A 17,031-nucleotide genomic window follows, 5' to 3' on the forward strand; every position below is an offset into this window, starting at 1 on the left:
TTCTTGTATTTTAATTTATTTTAAACATTTCATTTGCAAAGCATTTTTCTTTTGTAAAATGCTTAATAGTAGTTTAAATACTGGGTTTCTTCTTTGGATAAGTTAGAGTCAATCCTCAGATAAAAGAATTGTTGGGAAAAAGCCCCAAAGGTTTTTGTTTTTGGTTTTGTTTTAGTGGTATGCTTCATCATACTGTGTACGAATGAAGTGTGGATAATTATTGTAAGACATATCAAGACTAGCTAAACAGAAATAGTAAGTCCAAGTAACCTAACTTACATTTAATAAGTTTATAGCTTTGGAACTCTCTGTTCCTCATATGATTAGAGAAGTTAATACTGCTTTTGGCTCAGTTTCTTTCTGTAACTATAACATTAAAAGCCACTAAAATAACCTTGTGTTAGTAAGTTTAACTAGGTCTCATCTTACAACTATTACTAAGATGATTGTGAAATAAAAATTATGCTGTTTATAACATTTTAGCAAATATTAATAATTCAAGTAATTGTTTTTTTGCTTGGTAAACATGAACTTGTTATGAAAGTAGGTTTAAGCATCTTGTATCTTCCTATCAGAGATGTCAACTTTCATTTTGATCTCTCATTTACTTCAAAAAGTTAATGACATCTCTTAGTATTTAGCTTTTAAAATATAATTGTGCAGACTAAATTTATGGGGGGGAGTAGAGTTGATTCTATCTTGATGGCACATAATCATCCCTTTTTTGAAGAATATGGGATAAGATTGCAATGTACTTGGAGTAGCCCTCTTCATTGATTGTACCTTCCAGTGCATAATATAGAATTTTCCCAAAGGATATTGCCTCAAATGGAGTCAGATCTTTGGTCTGTTTAGAACTTAGATCCATTTAGATTCTGACAAAGGTTCTCCAGGAGCTCAGGGCAGAAATTTTCTAGTTCTGTCTGGAAATGTAGGAGTTGAACTGAATTCATTCTCTGTAAAACCAGTCTAGATTTGAGATAGCAGCAAGATCTGAAGAACATAGAGGTTTGTTTGTTTGAATCTTGGAAAATTTCTTCAGAAATTAAAACACGACCTTTTTCATAGCTTCTCCACCTTAAAAAAAAAACTGAGGAATGCAGCTTTCCATAATATACAATTTAGCTTTATGTGTCTAATATCTGTTAAATAAGGTAATGCTTCATACATAACACCTGTTGGATTTGTCATTTTTGCAATGAGTGCACCGGGTATTTGGATATGTGAATAAAAAGAGCATGCTCTTATTTAACAGATTTGTAGATTGTGTTTTGTGGTATATATGGCATTCCGCACAAAGATTATAGTCAAATTGCATACATTAACATTTCATTTTATATTAACTGTATTTCAGTTACAGTACTCTGACAAAAAAGAGTAGTCTGTGCTGTGCCATCTTTGCCAGTATAACAAACTTTTCAGTTATTTCACTGATTTATTAAAATAGGTATTTATATTTCGACTTTCATGATCCCTGTTAAAGGTGCAGTGCATCTATAAAATTGTACTGCTTTTGGGGGGCTTTAAAAGCTGCATTGAGTTTGTTTTTTCTCCAGAGTAAGTCAAAATTATTAAGGGTTGAACTCAAGTGTAAATAAAACTTAACTTGCAGATTTCGTCTTTCCTGTTTTCCCTCATAATTGCAAACACTTTTTTTTTTCATGTAAAGCTGCCCCCCCCCCCAAAAGGTGCAGGTACCCTATATAAGTGGAAAAACATTTATGTTCACCTATACCATTATTTGGGCTTTTAGAAGGCACTAGATCTGAAAGTTTTTTATATGTTAAAGATACATGTCTGCTTTCTTAACTATGTTGCTACTACAAAAATGTGATCAAATGACTGTAGAAACAATTAGCTTGCATTTCAGTGAAATCATTCCTACTATATATTACAGAGCAAAGAGCTACAAGAAAACATCAGTATCTTTGACATCATTTGGGAACACAATTACCTGTAATTTTAACATTTGGAAAGAGTTGGGGAATTAGTAATATAGGTAATCCTTGCTTAACAACTGCCCTGTTTAGTGAGTGTTTGAAGTTATGTTGATGCTGTAAAAGTAACTACGACCGGTCCTTGTACTTACGGCTGTCACTGTGTCCCCATGGTCACGTGATCACCATTTGCATGCTTCACAGCCAGCTTCCGACACAGTCAGTGGAGAAGCCAGCAGCAAATAGCAAGTTGTGGTCACGTGATGTCTTGCTTAACAACCACAGGTTATTTGCTTAACAACCAGGGTGAAAGTGAGGTCATAAGTCTCTCGTGGTCATGTGACGTCTTGCTTAATGACCATGTTGCTTTAGTTGCCAGTCCCAATTGTAGTCGTTAAGCTAGGACTACCTATGCACAATTTTCAAGAAAGTGCCTCTTGTGCAGTAGCCTACAAGGGACTTGAGAGGGTTTCCTGTTCTTACTGTCAGCTTTATATAAAACATGAAGTCTGGCAAGAGGAAGGCTTGATGCTTTGCTGCTGAGCTGCATTTGAGTAAATTTTATGAGCTTGGTGTAGTATATAATTATTACGTCCAGCAACAGGAGGAATACTTTTATTTGGATTACCTGAACATTACAGGTTAGGCTAACTTGCTGTAAAAATTTAGGAATTCCAATTTAATAGAAAAAAGCCGTCTTTGTCCTGGCATCCTGGAAGATGGCATTCCAGTTTTAATAAACACAAAAATACAAGCAAAACTATTTTCAACATTACTGTGAACCTCCAGGACAAGAAAAGTGAGGAAAATATTTTTTTTAAACAAAATACAAACTTGAAGCGCCCAGCATAAATTAATGGATTTTATCTTCATGTATATGTACATTTAACTCTAAAATGTATATTCTCATAATTGTAGGTGAGTGTAATACACATTTTTATGGCAATCACATTTACATATAGAATTTCCTCTATTTTACTTTCCTCTCCCATTTTCCAACTTCGAAAAAATAAGCCCAAAAGAAAGTTCTGTAATAATGGAAAATGAAGTATTTATGTTTGTGTACTTTAACTTGCTCGAATAAAAGTACTATGATACTGTTTGTTTGTTCTTTTTAACAGACCAGCATATGCTTAACATTTTATTTCTATAAATGAGACTAATGAGATTATTGGGTTATAAGAGAATATAAGAGAAACCAGGTCTAAGTAAGTCTCATGGTTATGTTGACTCATAAAAGTATTTTAGGAAGCTTTGAACTTCAACTCTTAACACTGTCCCTTATGTAACTGCCATATTGTTAAGATAGAGGAGGAATGACCTTTGGAATGTCCTACATTTGCTTTGTGACAGAGAAGGCATTTATTTATTTACATATAAATCTGTATGCACTTTATTTACATATATTTCTATACAGTATATTCAGCTTCCAAGACTCCAGGCAATTTATTAAAAAAACAAATCAATAGACTCCGTATCTTAAAACCAGCCCACATAAGAGTTAATTTATATAGTGGTATAAAAACCAGAGAAAGACCATAGATAACCATTTCTCGCATTCCTAAATGCACCCTTGCCTACCTCATCCACGTACAATCTTTGTTCCAGGACTGAAATGGCTTACTAATTTTTTATTTGGTATGCGCTTATATCTATTCCCCCACGCACCCCACTCCACGAGGTAGGTTAAGCTGGGAGTGACCGGCCCAAAGTCACTAAGGAAGCTTCTGTGAGATGGACCCAGAAGATGGGTCTCTCTACTCAAAGTTTTAACCTTAACCACTACACAACGCTGGCTTTCCCAAGTTCTCACGACAGAGCCTCCAATCTTCGTGCTTGCTTACATTTCAGCCGGTCTGAAGCTGAAGTGATGTTACCTACTGCGCAACGCAATCTCCTCTGCGAACACTGATTTGCCCTAGAGTTGGTCGGGAAGCTCAGCCACCTCCAGGATTCCCCTCGACCCTCTGCAGGACTGCCCCCTCCCATCTGGCCAAGGGGCTCTGCTTTAACTGCTGGAGAGAAGAGAGCCTCACTAAGCGACCTTGAGATTCTACATAGTTGTTCTTACTGGTAACCTGTGCAGCTGCATCCCACCGGGTGATCCCTGTCGCCCTTGGCCGTTCTTTTCTCCACAAAGCACGGGTCGTTAGCCCTCCGTGCGTCGATTTAGAAGCCGGCAAGAACGACGTGGGGGCAGCGATGCTCCAAGCTAGTGCTTTCCTCCCGTCTGGAGGTGTGGGGGAAAACCCCTGAGGGTTTATTGTACTATAAAGGATCTATTGGTATCTTCGCACGGTTACTTCATTTTTATTTATTCATTACTGCATTTATAAGCCGCTTTTTCTCTCGAAAGGTCGAGTCGGACTACGTGGGTGCATCCTCCCTTCATTTTAAGCTTGTAACAATCACTTTGGGAGTCGTTTGGTCTGAAAGGCCGTGAGCCACCCGAGGAGATCCGTGGTCTCCAGGTCCAATCCCCTTACTCCTGTAACTACATTGTACCGCTCCCACTTTTTGCTCTCCAGTGTCCAGAGCAGCTGCAGGCAGGCTCTAGTTATTCGCTAAAACTGAGCACGTTTGCTCCGGTTGGAGGGAAGCTCTGCTACGCTTGGGGTTCTGGCGTCCAGCTCGCCTCCCAAACTGCAGTCTGGTAGATGACCTGGAGGTCAGAAAAAAAGCTTGTATGGCATCCGCCCGTCCCTCCTCCTTCAACGACCAGCGGGGCTTTCCCACTCTCCCTCCAAAGTTATTTAGAGGAAAGCCAAGAACGGCGGAATTTCTCCTCCCCGGAACAGGCGGCTAGCCTCGGACTGAGACGAGAAACAGCGAGGCCTATTGGCAAGCGGGAGCCCGGAGGCGGAACTGCGCTCGGCCAAGCCAGCCTCCCCGCTCGCCCGCCTTCCACTCCGGGTACCCAGGAGGCCTTCGTAGCGTATGGAGAGCTGGGCTAGGAGCTCGCTGCGGGGAGCGAGGCGGCTGTGGGTTCCTCGCCCCCATGTGGCGGGAAGCCGGACGGCCTGTTGGCGCCCCCTGAATCTGTGGGCATTATCGGGTGAGTCCGAAACCTTTCCTCGCTCCCCATCGTGAGTGGCCCGACCTCGGCCGCCTGCAGCCGAGCTAACTGCCCGGAGATTTGGGTTGCTGGCCTTTGGGTCTTGCATATTCTCCGAGGAGGAGGAAAACCGCAGACTTTCCCGAGAGCCAGCCCTGTGGGATTATGGGTGCTGATGTTTGGCCTGCCTGAAAGCATCAGGTAGCAAGGCTAGCCGAAGTATGGAGTCAGGGGTTGGTCACAGTGCCTGCTATGGGGCGTTGTGCTTTGTGTTGTATCTAACAGTGGCCTGAGAGAAACTTTCCTCCCCCCCCCCGCCCTTCACACTTTAAAATCGATTATCTGTTGCCTTTCTGCCTAATGGACATTTTTGTCTGCTTTTTAACCGTTACATTCCTAGGGGAAAGTTTGTAGATCCATTGGCATTTGCAAACCCTCTTCTTATGTGACATCCCTGTATTGGTTAAAATGTGTATTTCACTACTTTTCACTTTGCAATATGAGAATGATACACAAAATGTAATATTTTTGAATGTGTTGACAGACTGGAATAAAATTTCCAAAAATTTGAAGTGAACAACTTTTTTAGTTGCAGTCATAGATAGGAAAAAATAGTGGAGCAGTCATATTTTAAAAATTTTAAAAATTAAATTAAATTCTTACCTGCATGTTATAACACGAAAAAATCCAGATCATCATTCCCTTTTCAAAGGAAGAAAAACGTTCTTGCTTGTAAACATGGTCAGTCAGTCCAAATACTCTTCTGATTCATCCAAGTGCTGGCTATCTTTCAGACCTCATACAATCCTGTGATTAACTTCTGCCAATACTTTCCTTCCTAAAGCTGCAGAGCAGAGACCTGTTTATGTTGCTGAGCCACTGGTACAAATGCATACTAATGGAATAGATTAAGAGAGATAAGTTTGTCTTTTGCCTTTGGATAATGTCTTTTCACATTGTTAACCTGTATGTCACTAGTTTATTGATTTTAATACTGGAAGTGAGAGAGTGAGTGAAGCAGGACCTGTATGGCCAAGAATCTTAACCACTGTAGGAATGGAAACATGCTTTTGTGACATTAGGTGCAGTGTTGGGTTTCTTGATAATTTTTGTTCAAAAATACAGTTAAAGTGTTTAAATGTAGTTTCTTTAAAGCTAGTTTGGTCTAGTGGTTAAGGTGCTGGACTAGAAACCAGGAGACTGTGAGTTCTAGTCCCGCCTTAGGCATGAAAGCCAGCTGGGTGACCTTGGGCCAGTCACTCTCTCTCTCAGCCCAACTCACCTCACAGGGTTGCTGTTGTGGGGAAAAGAGGAGGAGGAAGGAGTATTAGGTATGTTCGCCGCCTTGAGTTACTTATAAAAATAATAAAGGCGGGATAGAAAATAAATAAAAAACCTGGAATGTATACAGAGCTGTGCCCTATGTATTATTAAGACAATCACTCCACAGTACACTTCTAGCATATTAGAAGAAGATTTACTGCATCCAGTGCTCCATAAATGGAATTCCATTCAGTCTCCTGTCCCTTCTACATACATCCTGTAAGCATCTAGAGCAGATTTCAGGGATGAATGGGAAATTGGGGGAATGAGGAATCTGGTTTGCTAATGGATTTTAGTCAGCCGATATATATTATTGGAATTAATATGTGGTCACAAGCTAATTTATTATGGCTTCAACAAATGTGTATTTTTAGATGACTTTAAAAATACACATTTCATACAATCATTCTTTAGAAAACCTGTGAGCTAAAAGTATTGCTTTTTACCAGGTAATCACAATAGTCAACTTCATCAGATATTTCAAGAATCCTTCCATGTGAAAGTTCAGTTAAACTATGGCGTACTTGTTAATTTGCCTAAAGTGAGAAACAAAATGTAAGTACAATAATTTGATTTACTGGTGATTGTTGATAATTATTTTTGATGGGAAAATGTACTTCATAATAAATTACCATTTGTATTAACATTCTGATAAGAATGGCAATTCAAGTTGTTCTTTTTTTATGTAGTTTTCATATGTAGGAAATTATAGTGCACTAAACTAATGCCCTCTAGACGTATTGGGACTTGAAGTCCCAGAATTTCCAACAAACCAGGCATCACAATAAGGCATATGGACTGCGAGCTATTGTATTATATCTATATGTATCTATAAGAGCATTTCTATACTGCCCTACTTCAAACAACTCAGTCATTTACTTATAAGAAAAAAAAAGCCATCACAACATAGGAACATAATAACTGTTACAAATGCAGCCAGGTGCAGCATTATATATTAGTTTTAATGTGTTGTACCAAGTATGCTTTACTGTATATTTTTGTGGTTGTGTCTGTAGCTTGTACAAGCTGCAGATTCAGACACACAATGCACATCTTGTCTCTGAAAGACTGCAAACATTCTCAATACACAAACTCACAAGGGAAAGATGCATGTTCTAGATCACTTACCCTATCTCCTCCCTCTGCTGGGTATAGAAAAAATCCTTTTAAAACTGAGGCAAAGTCGCTGGACTGGAGGTAGAAAACGTGAGGGCGGGGAGGGAGTGTTCCATATTCCCAAACTTCCTGTTACATGGCTTGAATATCCAGGAATCCCTGGAGAAGTCAACATAAATTGACTCTGCTTAAAGACTCTTTCATTTACATAGTGATAGGCTAAGGTTGTGTAAGTCTGTTATTTTTTATTTCTGTGTCCAAACTCTACAGGGTATGTATTTCACCCATGTATATATAAGTGTGCATGTGGGTGTACATATACTGTGTGTATGTATGTATATACATATATATATAGAGAGAGAGTTGTGAGGATGAGATATTTTCTTTCTCTTGTGGCCTATCATAGTCAATTGGAACTTGCCATCCAATTTCTTTCTATGGCGACATTAGGGCAATGAACAAGCTAACATAACTTGTGGACTAAGAAGAACATTGCATCTTATTTTCATTTCTTTTTTCCTTTATAATGCATTTGGAAACAGCTGTTTTATTGAGTCAGCTCTTTATTTCACTGCTTCAAAAAGGAATGGTTCCATGTTAAAGTTAAAAAGAGGGATATAATAAATCTTTTTTATTTCTAAGAAAGTTTTGTTTATCTCTTGTGAAATGAGTTTCTCTTTCCAAGAAAGGGCCAAATTTTCTAGCCATATGCTTTTATACTAAGGCCTGGAAGTTTTGCTGTTTATTCGTTTAGTCGCTTCCGACTCTTCGTGACTTCATGGACCAGCCCACGCCAGAGCTTCCTGTCGGTCGTCAACATCCCCAGCTCCCCCAGGGATGAGTCCGTCACCTCTAGAATATCATCCATCCACCTTGCCCTTGGTTCGCCCCTCTTCCTTTTGCCCTCCACTCTCCCTAGCATCAGCAACTTCTCCAGGGTGTCCTGTCTTCTCATTATGTGGCCAAAGTATTTCATTTTTGCCTTTAATATCATTCCCTCAACTGAGCAGTCTGGCTTTATTTCCTGGAGGATGGACTGGTTTGATCTTCTTGCAGTCCAAGGCACTCAGAATTTTCCTCCAACACCACAGTTCAAAAGCATCGATCTTCCTTCTCTCAGCCTTCCTTATGGTCCAGCTCTCGCAGCCATATGTTACTACGGGGAACACCATTGCTTTAACTATGAGGGCCTTTGTTGTCAGTGTGATGTCTCTGCTCTTAACTATTTTATCGAGATTTGTCATTGCTCTTCTCCCAAGGATTAAGCGTCTTCTGATTTCCTGACTGCAGTCAGCATCTGCAGTAATCTTTGCACCTAGGAATACAAAGTCTTTCACTGCTTCTACATTTTCCCCCTCTATTTGCCAGTTATCAATCAAGCTGGTTGCCATAATCTTGGTTTTTTTGAGGTTTAGCTGCAAGCCAGCTTTTGCGCTTTCTTCTTTCACCTTCATCATAAGGCTCCTCAGTTCCTCTTCACTTTCAGCCATCAAAGTGGTATCATCTGCATATCTGAGATTGTTAATGTTTCTTCCAGAGATTTTAACTCCAGCCTTGGATTCCTCAAGCCCAGCTTGTCGCATGATGTGTTCTGCATACAAGTTGAATAGGTAGGGTGAGAGGATACAGCCCTGCCGTACTCCTTTCCCAATCTTAAACCAGTCCGTTGTTCCGTGGTCTGTTCTTACTGTTGCTACTTGGTCGTTATACAGATTCTTCAGGAGGCATACAAGATGACTTGGTATCCCCATACCACTAAGAACTTGCCACAATTTCTTATGGTCCACACAGTCAAAGGCTTTAGAATAGTCAATAAAACAGAAAGAGATGTTTTTCTGAAACTCCCTGGCTTTTTCCATTATCCAGCGGATATTGGCAATTTGGTCCCTAATTCCTCTGCCTTTTCTAAACCCAGCTTGTACATCTGGCAATTCTCGCTCCATGAACTGCTGAAGTCTACCTTGCAGGATCTTGAGCATTACCTTACTGGCATGTGAAATGAGTGCCACTGTTCGATAGTTTGAACATTCTTTAGTGTTTCCCTTTTTTGGTATGGGGATATAAGTTGATTTTTTCCAATCTGATCGCCATTCTTGTGTTTTCCAAATTTGCTGACATATAGCATGCATTACCTTGACAGCATCATCTTGCAAGATTTTGAACAGTTCAGCTGGGATGCCGTCGTCTCCTGCTGCCTTGTTATTAGCAATGCTTCTTAAGGCCCACTCAACCTCACTCTTCAGGATGTTTGGCTCTAGCTCACTGACCACACCGTCAAAGCTATCCCCGATATTGTTATCCTTCCTATACAGGTCTTCTGTATATTCTTGCCACCCCTTCTTGATCTCTTCTTCTTCTGTTAGGTCCTTGCCATCTTTGTTTTTGATCAAACCCATTTTTGCCTGGAATTTACCTCTGATGTTTCTAATTTTCTGGAAGAGGTCTCTTGTCCTTCCTATTCTATTGTCTTCTTCCACTTCCATGCATTGTTTGTTTAAAAATAATTCCTTATCTCTTCTGGCTAACCTCTGGAATTTTGCATTTAATTGGGTGTATCTCCCCCTATCACTGTTGCCTTTTGCTTTCCTTCTTTCTTGGGCTACTTCTAGTGTCTCAGCAGACAGCCATTTTGCCTTCTTGGTTTTCTCTTTCTTTGGGATGTATTTTGTTGCCGCCTCCTGGACAACGTTGCGAACTTCTGTCCCTAGTTCTTCCAGGACCCTATCTACTAACTCCAGTCCCTTAAATCGATTCTTCACCTCCACTGCATATTCCTTAGGAATATTAGTGAGCTCCTATCTAGCTGATCTGTGGGTCTTCCCTAATCTCTTGAGTCTGATCCTAAATTGTGCAATAAGAAGTTCGTGATCTGAACTACAGTCAGCTCCAGGTCTTGTTTTTACCGACTGTATAGATGTCTGCCACCTTTGGCTGCAAAGGATGTAGTCAATCTGATTTCGGCGTTGTCCATCTGGTGAAGTCCATGTATAAAGCCGTCTCTTAGGTTGTTGGAAGAGAGTGTTTGTTATGCAGAGTGAATTGTCTTGGCAAAATTCTATTAGCCTATGTCCTGCTTTGTTTTGTTCTCTCAGGCCATGCTTACCTGTAATTCCAGGTGTCATTTGACTGCCCACCTTAGCATTCCAGTCTTCCGTGATGAAAATAACATCTCTTTTAGGCGTGTTGTCCAGTAGGTGCTGCAGATCCTCATAGAACTGCTCTACTTCAGCTTCTTCAGCATTTGTGATTGGGGCGTATATTTGGATCACTGTGATGTTAGATGGCTTGCCCTGAATTCGAATTGAGATCATTCTATCGTTTTTTGGATTGTATCCAAGCACTGCTTTAGCCACTTTACTATTAATTATGAAGGCTACTCCATTTCTTCTGTGGTCCTCTTGTCCACAGTAGTAGATCTGGTGGTCATTTGATGTGAAGTGGCCCATTCCAGTCCATTTCAGTTCACTGACGCCCAAAATGTCTATCTTTAATCTTGACATCTCACCAATAACCACATCCAATTTGCCCTGGCTCATAGATCTTACATTCCAGGTTCCAATGGTGTGTTGATCCTTAGAACATCGGATTCGCCGTTCAGCACCAGCACCGTCGGCCGCTAGCCGTCCTTTTGGCTTTGAGCTAGCTGCATCATCACGTCTGGGGCTAGTTGAACTCATCCTCTGTTCCTCCCCAGTAGCATTTTGACCATCTTCCGACCTGGGGGTCTCATCTTCCGATGGTATACTGACATATCTCTGGTTGTACTGATCCATTTAGTTTTCACGGCAAGAATACTGGGGTGGGTTGCCATTACCTTCCCCAGGGATCGCATTTAGTCTGACCTCTCTGTCATGACTTTCCCGTCTTGGGTGGCCCTTCACGGTTTAGCTCATGGCATCATTGAGGTGCTCAAGCTCCAGCACCACGACAAGGTAACGATCCTTTGCTGAAGAAGGCCTGGAAGTAGCTCTATTTTATTTATTTTATTTTATTTATTTCCCACCTTTATTATTTTTATAACTAACTCAAGGCAGTGAATGTACCTAATGCTCTTTTCTCCTCCTATTTTCCCCACGACAACAACCCTGTGAGGTGAGTTGGGCTGAGAGAGAGGGACTGACCCAAGGTCACCCAGCCGGCTTTCATGCCTAAGGTGGGACTAGAACTCACAGCCTCCTGGTTTCTAGCCCGTTGCCTTAACCACTATACCGTACTGGTCATTTTGTAACATGAAATAAAATAAATAAAATAAATAATAAATAAAATAAGTAGCCCTATTCAAATTATTCACTTTTTCTTTTAATTTTTTAAACACCAGAAACATGGCCTAGGATAGTTAGAGCCATATGCCTCTCACACATTGTGGTTAGGAGAAAGACAGTAGGTGAGGCATTCCCAGAAAGTAGCTGGGGGTGGGGATGGCATGAACTATGAAGCCATTAACCCAAAACAGAAATGAGGGCCAGTGTCTGAAGACCCACTGATTATTATATATACAGTATTGCATTTTAATTATTATTATTCTAAACAACTTTGAGTTGTTTAGCAAATAAAAATAACTTTCAATCTCCAATACATGGTATAGATATTACAAGACTTTAAGAAGTATTTTGCTGAGCCTAACCAAATGTCCATCTAACCTGAGGTTGGCAAGATGTTTTTTTGACGTTCAAAAACAGGACCTGAAGGTCACCTACTGTGCCCACTGGTATTCAAACTCACAGTAGTTTTTCCTTGAATATGGAGATTCCATTACCTAATTGTAAGATTTAATTCTAGTTTGTTTGCATCCTTTAAATTATTTAAGACAATGTCTGTCATCACGTTATAACACTAAATGTATTAATTAATTATGGATTGCCTGAAATACTGTCTTCTGTCAGACAGTGGAACTGTGGAATCCAAAATATTGATAGTTTGAAAGAGAAGCTTGTCTTTTGCTGTTTCCATTCTCTCATTCATATATATATATATTTATATTGCTGTTGTGTTGCCATAAAACAAAAGCCCTAAATACCTCAGCATCTTCTTGGATATCACTTTCATGAGTAGAACAACTCGAAGTTGGATCTTTCTGCAGTCTGAATATATCTGCATCCACTTTTTGAAGAAATGAAACTAGGTATTGAGAGTTGTATACTGTATGGGTTTGACAAATTGACGTTTTCCACAAAGCTACTTGTTGCACTTTTCAATCATTTTTGCTAAATACTATCTGACATGATGAAGCTTTTGATGTTTAGGTCACTCACAAGTCAACCATACAGCACAACAGTAGATGCAGAAGAAATGAAAAAATTCCAACCGTTGGCACACAAGTGGTGGGATGAAGATGGAGAATATGCAGCCCTTCATTCTATGAATGATATTAGAGTGCCTTTCATTAGGTAAAGTTTAAAAATATGTTGATGTTTTCATGCTTTTGCCAGAAGTTTGAAATTAGTGAGTATTATCATCTTTTGAAATTGAAGCATAGCCTTAGTTACTATTGCTTAATTAAAAATTGTATTGATCCCAAAACTGTAAAGTATAATTATTGGCAAATTAAACAAGTAGTACAGTTCTGTTTATATGTTAACTCAGAAGTCAATCACTGAGTTTTACCACCAAAATTTGCAAGGCAGTAATAATTTTATTTAGGGAATATTTTAATCAGTTACAGCTATTTTTCTGAGCAACTGTTGCTTCTGGAGGTGTGTGGTGGTAAATATTGTAATAGGGAATGTTGAAAACGAAGTGTAGTTGATATTAAATTGATTTTTTCCCTTTATGACAATTTTAAAAGTAAAATATAGAGGTTCTGGTAATATGGAAATGTATTACTGGTTTTAATTAAATCATACTTGTTTTAAAATATGCAAATGTATTATTGGCTTTAATTAAATCATATTTGTTTTATATTTTGTGTAAGAGATACTGTATTGAATATGAAAAATGACCATCAGCTAGGAAGCCCTCTCTTTAGCATGAAGATCCTAGATGTTGGCTGTGGCGGTGGATTGCTTTCTGAGGTAGCAATTACACATTTGATGATGTTTAATGTTCTTGTCTTCTGTCTTTAATTAATAGGAGGAAGCACTGAGCTTTTAAATACTGTTTTTTATTTATTTTAAAACCCTGTTTAGCTAAGGTTAATTCTCTCTTGCATCTGCAAGAACATTTGCTTTCAGCATGATGGGAATCTCTCTCGTGTTTTACCCAGTTCAGATAGCTAACAAAAAACAGGCCATGAGTTTTACGCTGCCATTTAGGGCAGGAAACCAGGCAGCCTGATCCTTACCAGCCAGCAAATAACTTCGTCAGGAGGCTGGCTGGGGTTCGATAGCTGGTTCCCCTACTGCTGATTACAGAGGGAGGGAGCTCTGCCATCTGCAGTAGGTTACTGAGATCGAAGGGGACTAAGGAAGGAAAGCATGTGGGCAAATGTAAGGGAACACCATGTGTCTGTGTTTGTGAAGGTGTGTGGGCATTAGAATGGCTCTATGCACATGTGTGATTCCTAACACAGAAATTGTGCATCTCTTGGCAATAAAATGTTTCCCAAATGCTACAGTATGGATTGTTGGCTCTAAATCCTTCTGCTTTATTGGACTTTCCACCACATTTACCATCACTTTATCTTCTGTTGGGTTCAGTGGGCCTTACTCTTCATTTGAGTGATGTTAAATTGCAACTTAGGGCAGATAGCACTTTTTTTCTAAATTCTTTAAAAGTGTTATTGGTATACTTAAATACTATAATTTCCATTTAAACTGAATTATAATTATATTTAATTGTTTCATTTAATCAAATATGAAATAAGAGGCAGAATTGGTCTAAGAAAAAGGAAAAGGTAATTGTCAACATGGCTACCCAAAAAATGTTCCTTAGACAACTTTTTAGGCATGCTGAGGATAACCAACTAAAAAGTTCCATAATGAAATATTAGGATTCATATTTTATTATTGCAGTATTTCTTTTTAGAAGGCAAGGAAGCATTAGCATTTATCTTAAGCTTAAGTAACTTTAGCCATATTTGTAGCTGATATGGAGGCTTTTTCATGTTTTAATGCAGGAGAAAATGACATATTTATCATATTAGCCCCTAGGTAGACTGGGAGCTTCAGTTACTGGAATTGATCCTTTGGAAGACAACATTCGGACAGCGGAACTGCATAAATCATTTGATCCAGTCCTTACTAAGAGGATTCAGTACAGAACCTGTACACTAGAGGATATTGTGGAAGAGGAATCAGAAAAATTTGACATCATTGTTGCTTCTGAAGTAGTAGAACATGTGGCTGATGTTGAAAAGCTAATCAGATGCTTTGGTGAAGTGTTGAAAGTAAGTTAAAAAAATGTTAAAGTAGATTTCAATGATATATTTTTTTATTGTAAATACCTTTTTGCATTTATCTGTATGTTTCCTTTTATTTTAGTGGCTCATTGCTCCAAGGTAGAATTTGGTTGATAATGTATTTCAGATTCTGATTATCTAGGCTGAACAAAGTCAGAATCTTCATAGTTTGCCCTTTGCTGTTCAGAAAATATTGATCCAGGCAACAGAACTACTAAATGCTTAACTAAGAATAAATAAATAAATACTAATAATAAGGACTAAATCTAAATGATGAATAAATATGAATTTCATTTATTTTATTTTGTACAGCATTCTATGTTTCCCAAGGGATCAGGGCAAATAGCATTTTTTTTCCAACTACATAACTTTTTTTTTCATTAGAGTACTTTTTTCAGACTTTGTTTTAGCAGAGTTCTTTTATCCATATGCAGATCTAATTGATTTAAACTTTTTGTATTAACTTTTTCTTTTTTTAAAAAAATCTGGTAACTACATTCTTTGTATGCTTTTTTATTGGTGATGTGGGTAGTTGTATAAATAACCAACTTGCAAGTGACCCTTTGTATTATATTAGCCTGAAGGTTCCCTCTTTATTACTACAATCAACAAAACACAGCTTTCCTATATTTTTGGCATTATTTTTGCTGAGAGATTACTGGGCATTGTTCCGGCAGGCACTCATGACTGGGAGAAGTTCATAGCACCTGAAGAGTTAGAGCGTCTCCTAGAATCGAGTACGTATTAAGTCCCAAGGAGGCAAGCGGTAATAGCATCCTTTAAATATGACTGCTAGTTGACTTTGAGTTGTCTATAGCAAAGATGCATAAAGCATAAAGAAAACACACTTCAGTCAGATGATTTTGTAAAATGAAAAGTTAGTAGTCTGTGTAGTAGTGCATCTTCATTCAACCCGGTGCCTTCTAGCTCAGCCAACTCACTCTTGGTACTACTGGTTGAGAATTCAGGGAGTTGAAGTCACGGTACATCTGGAAATTTGCAAGTTGAAGGAGGGTGTAACCACAGTTTGGTGCCTTCCAGATAAGTTAAATTGCTACTTTTGTCATTGCTGATCCATAGGTGATCTGTATAAAGTTGATTATTCTGGGGAGGAGAGACAGAAATGTTTGTTGGGAAGATCTTGCTTTTCTAAGGCATGGTTTATTCCATGTTAAAGTTGTCTGATTAAATATTCTGCGATTTTAAAATCAGCCCCCCTACTTTTTTTTTTTTTTGGCTTGTATTGCTTTTCTCATCTTACATCAGGGGTCACAGCATCTATAAAATGTTGATCACATGTTGTACCATCTGGACTTTTTTGTCAATGCAATTTAAATACAATCGTCAAAATTATTATGAATAAGCAGTACAGTGCAATCTTGATTTGGATTAAGGTCAATACAAGCCAAAAAAAAAAAAGTAGGGGGGCTGATGTTAAATTTGCAGAACATTTAATCAGACAACTTTAACATGGAAATTATCTCTGATCCATAGTAATGTGGATAATCTCTAATCTCTGATTAGTCTTGTCAGTTTTGAGCTGGTTATCCCAGCAGGGCCAGGGTGAGCTTTCCAAAGGGTCGGGAATTAGGGAAGAGAAAAGCACAGTTGTGGGCATGTGATTTCCCACTTAGTGACTGCTTCACTTAACAACAGCTGCGGGTCCCAATTGTGGTCACTAAATGAGGACTGCCTGTAGTAATCTCACCATTGTGCCAGAATTATATTGCAAGAGCTTGGGAGCATTTAGTATAAATGATAGCTTCTTTTTAAAAATTGTCCTCAGTCTCTCCCCTTTCTTTTCCTCCCCTGCAGATGGTTTTTTAGTTAAGGTAGTCAAAGGCATGTTATACAACCCCCTTTTTGGATCCTGGAGCTGGATTGGAAGCACTAGCATTAACTATGCACTCCATGCGATTAAAGCAAGTATGCAAGAACAACTGGATCTGAAGGAAGCCTCCACAGAGCATCAACAAGCAGAAGCTAACATCAGAACTGCTAGCTAAGACATAATGTCTGTAGTTATTACAGAAGCACGGAAGAAGATGTGATAAATAGCTGTAATCAGAAAGGGGCAAGCAACCTCAAGTGTTGGAGAAAGTGTTTGCTGCCACATGGTAGATTTATTATTTGTTTGTAATATCAGATATATGTGAATAAATATTCTGTGTAATTTGCTGGAAGTCAGATTCTGCATGAAATAATTCTCAGAATGATTGCTTTTAAGATTTTAGAATTACTGGTTTTCATTGCCATTTGTGAAA

At 38.8% G+C, this 17,031-nt stretch overlaps 1 protein-coding gene across 1 annotated transcript; it reads left to right on the forward strand.

Annotated features, from left to right (window-relative positions):
• The first annotated feature begins 4,821 nt into the window (after positions 1-4,821).
• On the forward strand, positions 4,822-16,950 carry COQ3 (coenzyme Q3, methyltransferase). The gene is made up of 7 exons (XM_063311847.1): positions 4,822-4,992; positions 6,765-6,870; positions 12,675-12,818; positions 13,343-13,442; positions 14,513-14,755; positions 15,345-15,504; positions 16,583-16,950. Exons 1-7 carry the CDS (start codon positions 4,875-4,877, stop codon positions 16,771-16,773), a joined length of 1,062 nt encoding a protein of 353 aa, XP_063167917.1. The 5' UTR covers positions 4,822-4,874; the 3' UTR covers positions 16,774-16,950.
• The last annotated feature ends 81 nt before the right edge of the window (positions 16,951-17,031 follow it).

Source organism: Candoia aspera, chromosome 1 (assembly GCF_035149785.1).
Source record: "Candoia aspera isolate rCanAsp1 chromosome 1, rCanAsp1.hap2, whole genome shotgun sequence".
Taxonomy (NCBI): Eukaryota; Metazoa; Chordata; class Lepidosauria; order Squamata; family Boidae; genus Candoia; species Candoia aspera.